The sequence below is a fragment of the Salvelinus fontinalis genome, chromosome 7 (assembly GCF_029448725.1).
Source record: "Salvelinus fontinalis isolate EN_2023a chromosome 7, ASM2944872v1, whole genome shotgun sequence".
Lineage (NCBI taxonomy): Eukaryota > Metazoa > Chordata > Actinopteri > Salmoniformes > Salmonidae > Salvelinus > Salvelinus fontinalis.
In genome coordinates, this window is record NC_074671.1 from 20,939,919 (window position 1) to 20,957,198 (window position 17,280).

At 44.3% G+C, this 17,280-nt stretch overlaps 1 protein-coding gene across 3 annotated transcripts in view; it reads right to left on the reverse strand.

Moving 5' to 3' along the window:
- Positions 1 to 17,280, reverse strand: part of xylb (xylulokinase homolog (H. influenzae)) — a 133,117-nt gene that overhangs the window by 101,102 nt on the left and 14,735 nt on the right. For all 3 annotated transcript variants that reach the window (XM_055928642.1, XM_055928641.1, XM_055928643.1), the window contains 4 exons: positions 15,976 to 16,091; positions 15,719 to 15,792; positions 15,093 to 15,189; positions 508 to 566 (listed from right to left, as the gene is read on the reverse strand). In XM_055928642.1, the coding sequence (XP_055784617.1) occupies positions 508 to 566; positions 15,093 to 15,189; positions 15,719 to 15,792; positions 15,976 to 16,091 (346 nt within the window). The remainder of the gene's footprint in view (positions 1 to 507; positions 567 to 15,092; positions 15,190 to 15,718; positions 15,793 to 15,975; positions 16,092 to 17,280) is intronic.

Consider the following 17,280-nt stretch of genomic DNA (forward strand, 5'->3'; position numbering starts at 1 on the left):
CATGTCAATATCATTGAAACGGAGCATGCCGCCCACAACACCCACACAAATATAGTGAAGGGACTGTAGCCAAGTGTCTTGCTTGAGGGGGAGCACATTGTAAATGCATGGGGCGTGCTGGGCTGAGCACAACAAAGGGGCCATGAGAGCACACACACAGGGCCTAATGTATGGAGAGAGAGGTCAGCCGGGGTCGGCGTACATTTATAGCGAATCACAAGGCCTCAAACACAGCTGTGTGGCCCTGCAGGAGACATGGCAGTCAGATGGCATTAGCTTCACGCCACGACCTGAGGACAGCACACATACTGTAATCAGCTACTGTGTGTGTGTGTGTGTGTGTGTGTGTGTGTGTGTGTGTGTGTGTGTGTGTGTGTGTGTGTTTTGATCCAAACCACACAGTAGCGACTTTGAAAAACAGGGGTTATAAATAAACCCTTTGTAGGGGATAGAAAAAGCCACAAAGAGAGTTTATAAAAACATGAGACGGTTATCAACACCACCAACCTGCAGAATGTCCTTGTTAGAAGAAGCCCCTCCGGTGGCCAGCACTCGAGTTCCTGGAACTGAAGAGAGAATTGTGACATCAGTGACACCGCTGATGAGACATTTATGACAGAAGTTTTGCTACTGCGGCAGTGAGTAATCGTTGACGTTTGACTGCATGTTGAGTTTAGAGGCAGCGAGAGAAGGAATGCGAGAGAAAGAGAGTTTATGAACATAAGCACTTGAAATACTACTGTCATGCATTTTTGTACTTTCTTATGCGACTTGAAATTGGCCTCTTTAAAGAGCTCTTCACAAGTGTCAAGAGAGAACTGAGAATACTGAAAAATATGAAACAATGTCCGCAACTGATATGCTCCCAACAGTGATTTATTTGTGAGATCAGAACATGGACATTATAATGGGCCAATGGACCCTTTGCTTAGCCCCGGCCCAGAATTTTGGCCAACCAATCGTAGAGCTCCAATGGATAGCAACTGTTGTCAAGTCCGACACCTCAGACAAGTTCAAGTTCATGTTTGAAACACATGAAAGCGTTTTCTTAATTATTTCTTTTTTAATGGCTAAATAATTGAACAGTGCATCAGGAGTACTTGCTACTGTGATTCCTAAAATGCAGAGCCTGTTGGGAGTATTTTCGAATCTGAAATGATACATTTGTTACATGGTTTGCTAGCTCAGACATTATCATTGACCATCAAACGTTGCTAAAGCTAGCTAGCTAGCTAGCCACTTAATATACGTTAGCTAGCTAAGTTAGCCATGTTATTAATACAACTCCCATCTGCTGTCGTCATCCGAAAAGGATTTGAGAGGACTAGTTTACTCCGAAAGTAGTTGTAGCTAGCTTTGACTACATACTGACACTGGCTAGCCACACTACAAACATAATTTTAGCAGGTTCCCGTGAAGCAATTCCAATGACAGTCCACCACAACATATCCAAGAGTTTCCTGATTTAGCTAGGGGTTGTCTGTGTTTAATTGTGTATTGTAACGACCCTGGGTTTATAAGAGCGGAAATCGACTCTGCCGCTTGAGCATGCTTTTGCGGCACAGTCGATAGCGCGGCGGACCTCGGGCTAGAAAGTCGAGGGTTCGAGACCTGCTCCCTGCCTGTTCCATTACATTGGTGTCAGAAGTGAACGGACCTTGCATCAACGACAGTGCGGACAGCTTGGCCGGTGAGCGCGTTCCTGTAAGACGTAGAGTCGCAAGCTAGCGTTCTTTGAAAGGAGGGAGTAGTGTATAACGACCCTGGGTTTATAAGCGCGGAAATCGACTCTGCCGCACGAGCATGCTTTTGCGGCACAGTCGATAGCGCTGGACTTCGGGCTAGAAGGTCGAGGGTTCGAGACCTGCTCCCTGCTTGTTTCATTACAGTTTGAGATCATTGGGAGTGGATTTTGCCAGTGGTTAGAAGGGTGACTTGTTCTCTTAGGTTGCAATAGTAACCCAAGGGGGGCTTAGCAAAGGGTCAATTGGAAGATGAGTGATACTTTTAAGGAGATGAGAAACTACGTTGCCCCTCTATCGTCAATGGGCTGCGTGGTGCATTCTGGGTACACTCCGACAGGAGATCTCTCCAAGGAGTTAATTGGGAGCTAGCACAAAAACACTACATGAGAACGAATTACGTGAACAAGAAGCTCAACCTTACATTAAGTCAAATAGCAGGTTTACTTGTAAGGATTACGTACTGCTGCGTAAGTACTCCTAACCTGCTACAAAAAAGTTACTTCAGCATTGCACCGTGAAAAGAGTAATTCCCTTCTTGACTCATAACCTGAATTTTAGAAAGTATTGCGTGACGATTAGCTTAGCAACCGCAGCATGACAACGTGATATGTGGAAACTGCTGGGCAGAGCGTTATACGTTTCTCCATACATTTCCCGCTGAGATTCTTATCTCCTCCGTTTCTAATATCTTTGCAGGAAGGTTCCATAGCCGGGTTGGTTGTTTAGCGGCAAAACAGAAGGGGTTGGCTTAGATTGTTGACAACATGTAAAGTATATTTCGTCTCCAAATGTTTATTGAAAACATAACTGTGCACAATGAGCAATTGTTGTCTCTCAAATACATTGTTATGTTGCTGGTATCAAGAACTAGCTGAAACGAGCCCTAAGATTCCCCACATTGCAGCTTTTTGTCATTGTTGTTAGTTATCTGACCGTTCAGAATCATAACATCACACGGCTTTCAGCCCCAACGATGCGCGTTGTCAGCCAACCCATCTATAGGATCTGTATAGTTGACCCAGAGCCTCAAGTAGACATTTCATCAATTGTTCCAGTCTATTGTTCCAGAGTCTAGAGTATTTCACTCGTGCATTGTGATCTTCTAATCTATACTAAATGAAAGAGAGAGTGCTAATTCAATACCAGTTCCAGCAAGATTCATCACAACAGGGTAGAAGGGTAGGTTCATTGCAATTGGAGTGACAGTCTACAGACCTCCAGAAACTGAGTAAGAGATCCTTACTGGAGCATACTCCTCTGTCCAACAACATATAAAGACTTACTGGAGCATACTCCTCTGTCCAACAACATATAAAGACTTACTGGAGCATACTCCTCTGTCCAACAACATATAAAGACTTACTGGAGCATACTCCTCTGTCCAGCAACATATAAAGACTTACTGGAGCATACTCCTCTGTCCAGCAACATATAAAGACTTACTGGAGCATACTCCTCTGTCCAACAACATATAAAGACTTACTGGAGCATACTCCTCTGTCCAGCAACATATAAAGACTTACTGGAGCATACTCCTCTGTCCAGCAACATATAAAGACTTACTGGAGCATACTCCTCTGTCCAACAACATATAAAGACTTACTGGAGCATACTCCTCTGTCCAACAACATATAAAGACTTACTGGAGCATACTCCTCTGTCCAGCAACATATAAAGACTTACTGGAGCATACTCCTCTGTCCAACAACATATAAAGACTTACTGGAGCATACTCCTCTGCCCAGCAACATATAAAGACTTACTGGAGCATACTCCTCTGTCCAGCAACATATAAAGACTTACTGGAGCATACTCCTCTATCCAGCAACATATAAAGACTTACTGGAGCATACTCCTCTGTCCAACAACACAAATACTTACTGGAGCATACTCCTCTGTCCAACAACATATAAAGACTTACTGGAGCATACTACTCTGTCCAACACATGAAGACTTACTGGAGCATACTCCTTTGTCCAACACATAAAGACTTACTGGAGCATGCTCTTCTGTCCAACAACATATAAAGACTTACTGGAGCATACTCCTTTGTCCAACACATAAAGACTTACTGGAGCATGCTCTTCTGTCCAACAACATATAAAGACTTACTGGAGCATACTACTCTGTCCAACACATGAAGACTTACTGGAGCATACTCCTCTGTCCAACAACATATAAAGACTTACTGGAGCATACTCCTCTGTCCAGCAACATATAAAGACTTACTGGAGCATACTCCTCTGTCCAGCAACATATAAAGACTTACTGGAGCATACTCCTCTGTCCAACAACATATAAAGACTTACTGGAGCATACTCCTCTGTCCAGCAACATATAAAGACTTACTGGAGCATACTCCTCTGTCCAGCAACATATAAAGACTTACTGGAGCATACTCCTCTGTCCAACAACATATAAAGACTTACTGGAGCATACTCCTCTGTCCAGCAACATATAAAGACTTACTGGAGCATACTCCTCTGTCCAGCAACATATAAAGACTTACTGGAGCATACTCCTCTGTCCAACAACATATAAAGACTTACTGGAGCATACTCCTCTGCCCAGCAACATATAAAGACTTACTGGAGCATACTCCTCTGTCCAGCAACATATAAAGACTTACTGGAGCATACTCCTCTATCCAGCAACATATAAAGACTTACTGGAGCATACTCCTCTGTCCAACAACACAAATACTTACTGGAGCATACTCCTCTGTCCAACAACATATAAAGACTTACTGGAGCATACTACTCTGTCCAACACATGAAGACTTACTGGAGCATACTCCTTTGTCCAACACATAAAGACTTACTGGAGCATGCTCTTCTGTCCAACAACATATAAAGACTTACTGGAGCATACTCCTTTGTCCAACACATAAAGACTTACTGGAGCATGCTCTTCTGTCCAACAACATATAAAGACTTACTGGAGCATACTACTCTGTCCAACACATGAAGACTTACTGGAGCATACTCCTTTGTCCAACACATAAAGACTTACTGGAGCATGCTCTTCTGTCCAACAACATATAAAGACTTACTGGAGCATACTCCTCTGTCCAACAACATATAAAGACTTACTGGAGCATACTCCTCTGTCCAGCAACATATAAAGACTTACTGGAGCATCCTCCTCTGTCCAGCAACATATAAAGACTTACTGTAGCATACTCCTCTGTCCAACAACACAAATACTTACTGGAGCATACTCCTCTGTCCAGCAACACAAATACTTACTGGAGCATACTCCTCTGTCCAACAACACATACTTACTGGAGCATACTCCTCTGTCCAACACATGAAGACTTACTGGAGCATACTCCTCTGTCCAACACATGAAGACTTACTGGAGCATACTCCTCTGTCCAACACATGCAGACTTACTGGAGCATACTCCTCTGTCCAACACATGCAGACTTACTGGAGCATACTCCTCTGTCCAACACATGCAGACTTACTGGAGCATACTCCTCTGTCCAACACATGAAGACTTACTGGAGCATACTCCTCTGTCCAACACTGAAGTATTACTGGAGCATGCTCCTCTGTCCAACACATGCAGACTTACTGGAGAATACTCCTCTGTCCAACACATGAAGACTTACTGGAGCATGCTCCTCTGTCCAACACATGCAGACTTACTGGAGCATACTCCTCTGTCCAACATATAAAGACTTACTGGAGCATACTCCTCTGTCCAACACTGAAGTATTACTGGAGCATACTCCTCTGTCCAACATATAAAGACTTACTGGAGCATACTCCTCTGTCCAACACATGAATACTTACTGGAGCATGCTCCTCTGTCCAACACATGCAGACTTACTGGAGCATACTCCTCTGTCCAACACATGCAGACTTACTGGAGCATACTCCTCTGTCCAACACATGCAGACTTACTGGAGCATACTCCTCTGTCCAACATATAAAGACTTACTGGAGCATACTCCTCTGTCCAACACTGAAGTATTACTGGAGCATACTCCTCTGTCCAACATATAAAGACTTACTGGAGCATACTCCTCTGTCCAACACATGAATACTTACTGGAGCATACTCCTCTGTCCAACACATGCAGACTTACTGGAGCATACTCCTCTGTCCAACACATGCAGACTTACTGGAGCATGCTCCTCTGTCCAACACATGCAGACTTACTGGAGCATGCTCCTCTGTCCAACACATGCAGACTTACTGGAGCATGCTCCTCTGTCCAACACATGCAGACTTACTGGAGCATACTCCTCTGTCCAACACATGCAGACTTACTGGAGCATGCTCCTCTGTCCAACACATGCAGACTTACTGGAGCATACTCCTCTGTCCAACACATGCAGACTTACTGGAGCATACTCCTCTGTCCAACACATGCAGACTTACTGGAGCATACTCCTCTGTCCAACACATGAAGACTTACTGGAGCATACTCCTCTGTCCAACACATGCAGACTTACTGGAGCATGCTCCTCTGTCCAACACATGCAGACTTACTGGAGCATACTCCTCTGTCCCACAACAAACAAAGGCTTTATAGAGCATTCATAAAATCTTCATAAGCACTATAGATTATACTACACAAAGGGTGTTATGATCAAATGTGGCACAAGTGTTTGCAACCTTTTGTATAGCATGACATTTACTTCTGCATCATTTCTAAAACATCTATAGAGGCCTTAGAAAGGCTTCATTAGCTCATATGTTCCGTTTATGCTGGGACCATTTATACAGTAGCCTGTACTGCATGCCATCTTTCCCATCGTGGGTGTCGAAACTCATGCAAATACGCAATACATAACTACAATATATATATATATATATTTCCATAAGGCTCCACATGAAACGTGTTAACAGCGTGAAATTGAAATTTGTTCAGCAATCTTTGTTTCAGGTGGTTTTACTGGAGCATTATTATAATATATACTGTGGTGAGACGGGATTGGCTCTCCCGTGTACACTATTAAAAACAGTCACGCCGGCCGATGTTAGCCTTGGGGTGTCAATCTGAATGAAATGGATCCCCAGTATGCCTTCCCCAATTGATTTGTTGCTTTGTTTTGCCTCCCCCAATGACGAGACGTACTGAAGGTCGGATCTGTAGAAAATAAAGCAACTCAAAGTATGGAGAGAGGGGGAGAAGGAAAATAGGCTCAGCGCCAAAAAGCGTCTAAAATGACACTAGCAGCAGGGGTTTTGATGTAGGGATTTCCCCCCACCTCATAAGAGAGTAAGCCTGGTTAAACCATACGGAATCCTGGGCAAAATCTGTTTTGATGTCAGGCTATAACGAAGATACATTTACGTTTTTCTTCATGCGCATTTCTTATCTATGACAAGGGGTTGCTAGAAGCACCGTAACACTATGAGGAAAAGTGTAGTCTAAAATCTATAATGACATTTTCTACAATCATTCCTCACCAATATCTTGGAACACCTGGGGCGTCATTGGGTAGAACATGTTGAATAGTGCATCTCAGTCAGGTAAAGTACAGCATAAACCAGAAAACACCCATGTCCTGTCAGTGAGGTATTGGCACATCCATTTCCTTAGCATGTTACACTCTGCCTCACTGCACCGGTCTTCTCACAGATCAATACACTGTTGCATAAACAGACACACACACTCTCTCTCCCTCTCTCTCACACACACACACGACCTTGGCCCTTGTCATAGAGTGGGCGTTACTAAGTCTGGCATTTGCAGGGCACTGGGTTCCCCCACCTATATGCCTGCTGCTCTCCTGCCTGTACGGTGACTGTATGTAAACAACACCCGCTCCACTCCTCTCTGCTCACCACATAGGGATCTGATTAAGATCTACCTGTATAGATCTGCATTCATCAAATATTCATGAAAACCGCTTGCATTCCTTGTGCATGGACACTATATATACAAACGTATGTGGACACCCCTTCAAATTAGTGGATTCGGCTAATTCAGCCACACCCATTGTTGAAAGGTGTATAAACTCAAGCACACAGCCATGCAATCTCCATAGGCAAATATTGGCAGTAGAATGGCCTTATTGACGAGCTCAGTGACTTTCAACGTGGCACCGTCATAGGATGCCACCTTTCCAACAAGTCAGTTTGTCAAAATTCTGCCCTGCTAGAGCTGCCCCGATCAACTGTAAGTGTTGTTATTGTGAAGTGGAAATGTATAGGAGCAACAGCGGCTCAGCCGCGAAGTGGTAGGCCACAGAAGCTCACAGAACGGGACCACCGGGTGCTATAGCGCGTAAAAAGCACATCTGTCCTAGGTTCCAACACTCACTACCGAGTTCCAAACTGACTCTGTAAGCAACTTCAGCACAAGAACTGTTCGTCGGGCGCTTCATGAAATGGGTTTTGATGGCGAATCAGTCGCAAGCAAGCCTAAGATCACCATGCACAATGCCAAGCGTCAGCTGGCGTGGTGTAAAGCTCGCCACCATTGGACTCTGGAGCAGTGTAAACGCGTGATGAATTACGCTTCACTATCTGGCAGTCCGATGGACGAATCTGGGTTTGGCGGATGCCAGGAAAACACTACCTGCCCGATTGCATAGTGCCAACTGTCAAGTTTGATGGAGGAGGATTAATGGTCTGGGGCTGTTTTCCATGGATCGGGCTAGGCCCCTTAGCTCCAGTGAAGTGAAATCTTAACACTACAGTATGCAATGGCATTCTAGATGATTCTGTGCTTCCAACTTTGTGGCAACAGTTTGAGGAAGGCCCTTTCCTGTTCCAGCATGACAATGCCCCCGTGCATAAATCGAGGTCCAGAAATGGTTTGTCGAGATCGGTGTGGAAGATCTTGACTGGCCTGCACAGAGCTCTGACCTCAACCCCATTGAACGCCTTTGGGATGAATTGGAACGCCCGACTGCGAGCCAGGCCTAATCGCCCAACATCAGTGCCTGACCTCACTAATGTTCTTATGGCTGAATGGAAACAAGTCCACGCAGAAATGTTCCCACATCTAGTGGAAAGCCTTCACAGAAGAGTGGCGGCTGTTATAACAGCAAAGGGGGGACCAACTCCATATTAATGCCCATGATTTTGAAATGAGATGTTCGACTAGCAGGTTTGTTTATTGTTTTAATTAACCTTTATTTAACTAGGCAAGTCAGTTAAGAACAAATTATTATTTACAATGACGGCCTACCAAAAGGCAAAAGGCCTCCTGCGGGGATGGGAATAAAAATAAATATAGGACAAAACACACACCATGACAAGCGAGACAACACAGTAACACATGACAACACAGCATGGTAGGAGCACAAAACATGGTACAAACATTATTGGGCACAGACAACAGCACAAAGGGCAAGAAGGTAGAGACAACAATACATCACGCGAAGCAGCCACAACTGTCAGTAAGTGTGTCCATGATTGAGTCTTTGAATGAAGAGATTGAGATAAAACTATCCCATTTGAGTGTTTGTTGCAGCTCGTTCCAGTCGTTAGCTGCAGCAAACTGAAAAGAGGAGTGACCCAGGGAGGTGTGTGCTTTCGGGACCTTTAACAGAATGTGACTGGCAGAACGGGTGTTGTATGTGGAGGATGAGGGCTGCAGTAGATATCTCAGATAGGGGGGAGTGAGGCCTAAGAGGGTTTTATAAATAAGCATCAACCAGTGGGTCTTGCGGCGGGTATACAGAGATGACCAGTTTACAGAGGAGTATAGAGTGCAGTGATGTGTCCTATAAGGAGCATAGGTGGCAAATCTGATGGCTGAATGGTAAAGAACATCTAGCTGCTCGAGAGCACCCTTACCTGCCGATCTATAGAGTATGTCTCCATAATCTAGCATGGGTAGGATGGTCATCTGAATCAGGGTTAGTTTGGCAGCTGGGGTGAAAGAGGAGCGATTATGACAGAGGAAACCAAGTCTAGATTTAACTTTAGCCTGCAGCTTTGATATGTGCTGAGAGAAGGACAGTGTACCGTCTAGCCATACTCCCAAGTACTTGTATGAGGTGACTACCTCAAGCTCTAAACCCTCAGATGTAGTAAGCACACCTGTGGGGAAAGGTATATTCTTCCTCCCAAACCACATGACCTTTGTTTTGGAGGTGTTCAGAACAATGTTAAGGGTAGAGAAAGCTTGTTGGACACTCAGAAAGCTTTGTTGTAGAGCATTTAACACAAAATCCGGGGAGGGGCCAGCTAAGTATAAGACTGTATCATCTGCATATAAATGGATGAGAGAGCTTCCTACTGCCTGAGCTATGTTGTTTATATAAATTGAGAAGAGCGTGGGGCCTAGGATTGAGCATTGGGGTACTCCCTTGGTGACAGGCAGTGGCTGAGACAGCAGATTTTCTGACTTTATACACTGCACTTTTTGAGAGGGGTAGTAAACCAGGCAAAAGACCCTCAGAGACACCAATACTCCACAATAATGGAATGGTCCACCGTATGAAAAGCTTTGGCCAAGTCAATAAAAATAGCAGCACAATATTGCTTAGAATCAAGGGCAATGGTGACAACATTGAGGACCTTTAAGGTTGCAGTGACACATCCATAACCTGAGCGGAAACCAGATTGCATACTAGAGAGAATACTATAGACATCAAGAAAGACAGTCAGTTGATTATTGACAAGTTTCCAACACTTTTGATAAACAGGGCAAAATAGAAATAGGCCTATAATAGTTAGGATCAGCTTGAACTCCCCATTTATATAAAGGACGAACAGTGGCTGCCTTCCAAGAAATGGGAACCTCCCCAGAAAGGAGAGACAGGTTAAAAAGGTCAGAGATAGGCTTGGCGATGATAGGGGCAGCAACCTTAAAGAAGAAAGGGTCTAAACCATCTGACCCAGATGTTTTTTTGGGGTCAAGTTTAAGGAGCCCCTTATCACGTCAGACTCAGTGACTGCCTGCAGGGAGAAACTTTGTTGCGGGGCAGGGGCAAAAAGAGGGAGAAGCATCAGGGATAGTCGCATTAGAAGGGGTGGGAGATGAGTAAATGTTGGACGGGCAAGGAGGCATGGTTGAGTCAAATAGGAATCCTGACTTAATGAAGTGGTGATTAAAGAGCTCAGCCATGTGCTTCTTGTCAGTAACAACCACATCATTAACTTTAAGGGACATGGGCAGCTGTGAGGAGGAGGGTTTATTCTCCAGGCCTTTAACCGTTTTCCAGAACTTCTGCTCCTTAAAGTAACTAACTTTTGTCCTTCCGGATAGCCTGAGTGCACTTATTTCTCATTTGCCTGAACAAGAGCCAGTCAGCCTGAGTATGCGTGTGCCGAACCTTTCACCAAATGCAATTCTTGAGGTGTCCACATACTTTTGGTCATGTCATGTAGTGTATATCTATCTATCTATCTTAAAGGTACATGCATCCTCATAAAGGAATAAAGGCACATGCATCCTCAATTGCATACGTATGCGCGCATGTGTGCCCACGCACTGACGCACACAGACCCACAAGCACACACACACACACACACACACACACACACACACACACACACACAAGCATGCACTCTAAGACTAAAGACCCAACCCAGAGTAAAACGTTCTGTGGGGAAAAAAACGGCAAATATAATTTCCAAATAGAGGTGCTAGATCGAACAATCACTTGAGTTGCATGAGAATTGTACATCTGTCAGTAAGTACAGTGCAGCGCTGTAACACTACAACAGTAGCCTACATGGCGTTACAGATGATGACAGAATCCGTGTTTGTCTTGAAAGAAAGGCTCCGGTGTATAAAAATAATAGCCACTATTCTTCATAAAATGAAGCTATATGCTGTCAAAGCACTACACTACACATCGTAACTTGTATAGCTATTCCTGATGGAGGACATCATCTTAAAGGAATGTGCCACAACAAAACATGAAGGCTATAACTGAATACCTTAACACATCGTTCCTTCCTCCTTTCCTTGAAGTTATCACTGACTTACTGTAACACAAATAGATAGGCGTAAACAACAGTGCTCGGCTATGAAAAGCAAACTAGACATTTACTCCTGATGTACTGACCTGCTGCACCCTCTACAACCACTGTGATTATTATTTGACCCTGCTGGTCATCTATGAATGTTTGAACATCTTGAAGAACGATCTGGCCTTAATGGCCATGTATTCTTATAATCTCCACCCGGCACAGCCAGAAGAGGACTGGCCACCCCTCCAGAGCCTGGTTCCTCTCTAGGTTTCTTCCTAGGTTTGTGCCTTTCTAGGGAGTTTTTCCTAGCCATTGTGCTTCTACATCTGCATTGCTTGCTGTTTGGGGTTTATGGCTGGTTCTGTATAAGCACTTTGTGACATCTGCTGATGTAAAAAGGGCTTTATAAGTACATTTCATTGATTGATTGAGTTTTATCACATAGCTTTCACCAATCCAGCAATGCTAGATCAGGGATTTCTTCAAGGAAGGAAGGATGCATGTTGATAATATCCATCCACTCTATCGATGTTTCCTCAGTGGCTTGTCCTCTTTTAAGTACCCAATGCCTTCCTCCCATTGGCTGGAACGTATCAAAGACAAGAAGCAGGGGGAGAAGAAAAGAGGGGGATACATGGTAGGAACAGGATGGCTGGATCGAAGGAGGAAGTAAATAATTCAAGGAGAACACCATGTCTGGCTGGATAATCAATGTTCCTTAGCGGTCAGGGGGATTCATTTATAAAGGCCCTTAAAGAGACTGTATGAAGAAGATATTCCCTAGGCATAATTGATTAGATTAGATTGACATCATCATCACCATTCATATCTAATATTATCATTACCACTATTATCATTACCACTGTCATCAAAAGCAGCAGCACCACCGCCACCATTATCATCACTACCACCATTATAATCACTGCCACCACCACCATTATCATCATCACTGCCACCACCACCATTATCATCACTACCCCTGTCATCATCTTCACAATCATTTGCTTTACTTCCCTGTCATCATCTTCACAATCATTTGCTTTACTTCCCTGTCATCATCTTCACAATCATTTGCTTTACTTCCCTGTCATCATCTTCACAATCATTTGCTTTACTTGAGGTCAGAAGTGACATTTAAGTCAGTCCTCTCCTCTCCTTTTTCTGTGATTAATCCATATCCTTTAGAGAGAAAACTGGTCAGTGCTGAGCTGGACATAAATCTACAAGCTTACAAGATGACTAGCGGTCGGGGTGAAGTAGTCACTCGATTTAAAGAACAGATTCAAGAAGGGAGCGAGAGAGAGAAGATGGAGGGACATGAGAGGAAGGGGAGAAAGAGAGGAAGGGAAGGGACATGAGGAGAGGAAAAGACATGAGGAGAGAGAAGAGAAGAAGAGACATGAGGAGAGAGAAGAGAAATTGAGGAGGAGAGAGAAGGGAGGAAGAGACATGAGGAGGAGGAGCGAGAGAAGAGAGGAAGGGACATGAGAGGAGAGAGAGAGAAGAGAGGAAGGGACATGAGGGAGAGAGAGAGAAGAGAGGAAGGGACATGAGAGGAGAGAGAGAGAGAAGAGAGGAAGGGACATGAGAGGAGAGAGAGAGAGAAGAGAGGAAGGGACATGAGAGGAGAGAGAGAGAAGAGAGGAAGGGACATGAGAGGAGGAGAGAGAGAAGAGGAAGGGACATGAGAGGGAGGGGAGAGAGAAAGAAAGAGAGTGAATGAGAGTACAGAGAGGGAAAGAGAGAAGAGGGAGGACCAGAGAGAGAGAGCAGAACACAGTGTTCTTTAATAAACTGTAACCCGGGAGTCCCAGTCAGCAGCAAATCACTTCTCCAGGATGTAAAGCAACAACATGCTCGTTCATAATATTCCATTTGAGGTGGATATAACATAACCTCTCTCTGTCACGCCTGCTCCCGCTCCCTGGCGCTCGAGGGCGCCAGGCTACCTGTCATCATACACTCCTGTTACCAACAATACACGCAGCTGCGCTCATTGGACTCACCTGGACTCATTCACTTTGTTGATTACACTCTGCATATCTGTCTGTTCCTTGGTTGTGTTTCCTGTGTCCGCATTGTTCCATATTGTGATTGTTATTTGTCTGTGTTACCCGTGTGCTGGCGCTGTTCATGTCTCGTTCCATATTACATTTTGACTACCCGTACCTGCTTCGCCTCTCCAGGATCATCCCTTGACACTCTCTGTGTGTAGCTAAATCTATAGAATTAAATCAGTTTAACTTACTTTGTCTGATAGGTCATTCTAGGACAACAAAGAACACAATATATAGTTGAGTTGCATTTCCCACACTCAAATACTGTTAAAAAAGACCTATAGTGTCAATAAGAGGGTTTCCTTTTAATAAAGAGTGATCTGTCAGTATGTGAATACATTATTCATTACTATTGATGGCCAGTGAGTGTCTTATTTGAAGTTAAATTCTCTGGCAGAATGTTGACCTTCGGTGACGAGTGAGTGAGATTTCAGCTTAGTCTTGGCACAGTTTGGGCCAGACTACACACGCGCACACGCTCGCACGTACACACACACAGGACCAGCCCCAAACGTCATAAGAGAAATCAGCATCAATCGATGCACAAACTTGCCTGTCTACAGTAGCTATCTAACCTGGTAGGCTCTGAAAAAGGATACATTTGAGCATTTCATTTTGCAATGGTTTTGGAAGGATGCATTGAGAAATAGCAATGTTGCCCAGAGTGATTCCAATGATGACAGATGGACCAAACTGCTTGCTTTATATGAAGGCAACAGACAAACAGATCCCTCATGGACTAATTTAAAATATCCGCCTTGGCAGTAGTCAATGTGCTTTAATTGAACTAGCATCATCTGCCAAGATCCATACAGTAGCAGTTAGTAGAAATATCCTAACGGATCACAATATTACTCTGTTCTTTTTCTCCTTCAGCAAATTTGACTGCAATAATGGACTTCTATTACGGGGGGATAAAAAAAACTATCTGCTGCTCGATACGAGGTCCTCAAGGCAAAATCACAGCCTTTGATTCATCACTAATATTCTGGACCAATATAGAGCCAAAATTGAGTCTGCCAAATAGCTGTGATAAGTGAGTGCGAGGGGTAGCCTATTCAGTCCTCATGCTTCAATATCTTTGAGGCATTCTGTTCCCTTCCGGGGGTTTTTGAGTGAAACTGCATCCAGCCACTATGCTAAAAGACTACTGATACTGACCACTGTGGAGAGAGAGGGACAGAGATAAGTAAGTGTGTGTGTGTGTGAGTGTGAGTGAGTGAGTAAGATGAAGAGAAGATAGATGAAGGAAATGCCAGGGAAAAAGAAAGAGCGAGTAGAAGATAAGAAAAGAGAGAGAGAAAGTCAATGTACAATAATGAGTTAGGAGGGAAGCAAAAAATTACTACGAGAAAGAGAGGAGAAAGAGAGAGGAGAAAGGAACAGCATCCACTCACTGATCTTATAACCCAGCTTTTCGGCGTGGACCCTCTTTGCCAGGAACTGTCCCTCAACCAGGGCTCGGATTTCCCCCTGGGCGGAGAAGCCGGCTACCTGAGCGGGACGACAGGGAAGGGGAACACAAAGAGAGGCTTTGGGAACGCAGGCAAAGGAGCAGGGGAGTAGATGGGAGATTCCTGCCCTTACAGAACTTTCTTTGACTGGGGGAATGGAGAGCCTCATTCCCACCGGGCTAAGTCCCCACCCCCTCTGACCTCTCCCCTCACATCACCCTGTATGACGTCTCCTAATCCTCCGGCTTCACCGCCCCGTTGAAGGAGTTCACAAGGATAAGGAAAAGCGGGTGACAGCGATACTGTAGCCTTGCGTGACTTATCTTTGTGTGTCTTGGACAAGGGCTCCGGTTGCTGTTTTGAAACCATTCATTGGTCAATAAAACATTAATCGATAACACTACACGCATTAATCTCTTACTTATGAATTACTTATGTGCTTGTACATCTTTTCATTTAGATGGAAACAACACAGAGAACTACCGTTTCCAGTTTTTCGTATGAATTGCAAATAGAATCCCATCCATAAATTGACTTCCTTCAGTACACAGCAGAGTCTTTGCACTGACCTTCGTATTTTCTTTGTCAAATCGGTGAACTCCGACTGCAGACGGCGTGATTTCCATGGCATCAAAATAAATCCCTGGGAGAGAACGTTAGATGCCAGCCCATTCAGAATCAGTCAGCATCACATCAAAAAAATCAAGCCGTTATCTGAAAACCATGCCATTATCTGAATAAATCTGGGGCCTACAGTCTTTAAATCAATCCAACTTGATGACTAAAACAAATCTAGTGATAGATACAACATGTTTGACATCATCACCTATGTTCCCGTCATTCCCTATTGGTGTAGTCCTCAGGACCGAGGAGAAGACTTCCCATGACCCTCCAGCACACTTGTTTCTGATCCTCTCTCTGGTCAGGGAGCCATTCTTATAGCTGGCAGGAGGCACACGTGTACACACACGCACACACAGATTTACCTGGGCTGACATACCATCATTGAGTATAATTGAATTCAAAGCAAGCTATCTACAGTAAAAGCCTGAGCATCCTTCCCGATTTTAATCTCCTTTGTGTTTCAGCTATTATGAGTAAAACCACTTATTTTATAATACTCTATTTTACTGTAGATTAAAACATTATGGAACAGGAGTCATACAGACAGAAGATAATGATTAGAAAATATGTTATTGTCACTTGGTGTGTGTGTGTGCGTGTGTTTGTGCAAGGTTACCAGTGGCACAATGACAAGTGGCAAATTTGTGTAGGACTGTATGTGACAGAGTTATAGTTCAACAAAGACTCAAGGAATTCAATTAAATGTCAATGCCACATAACGATCGTTAGCATTAGGTACCAAGGTTATTGTGTTTTTATATTAGTCTTTATTTCCACTCGTTTTGTTATTTACGATTAAGTTTTCAGATCCACTTTACTAGTTTTTATTTAGTTGAAGTTTTATTAAAACGGATATTTCATTTTTATATTATTTAGTTTCAGTTTTAATTGAATGTTAGGGACATAAAGGGCCTCCTGAGTGGCGCAGCAGTCTAAGGCACTGCATCGCAGTGTTGCGCGTCACTCCAGCCTGGGGTTGGATCCCAGGCTGTGTCACAACCGGCCCGACCAGGAGTCCCATATGGCGGTGCACAATTGGCCCAGTGTCGTCCGGGTTAGGGGAGGGTTTGGCCCAGTGTCGTCCGGGTTGGGGGAGGGTTTGGCCCAGTGTCGTCCGGGTTGGGGGAGGGTTTGGCCCAGTGTAGCCCGGGTTAGGGGAGGGTTTGGCCGGGGGTGCTTTACTTGGCTCATCGTGCTCTAGTGCAGGCCGGGCGCCTGCAGGCTGACTTCGGGCGCCAGTTGAACGGTGTTTCCTACAACACAAGGGTGCAGCTGACTTCTGGGTTAAGCGAATAGGTGTTAAGTAAGGCATGACGGGTCATGTTTCGGAGGACGCATGACTCGACCTTTGCCCCGCCCCAGCCCGTTGGGGAGTTGCAGCTAAGAGACAAGATCATAATCACGAAAAAGGGGGGTAAAAATTACAACAAAAATGTTTAAATGTAATAAAGTAGCGTGGGAGGCTAGGAGACATGTATGTGTTTTTGGGATGTCACTTCTTGCCACT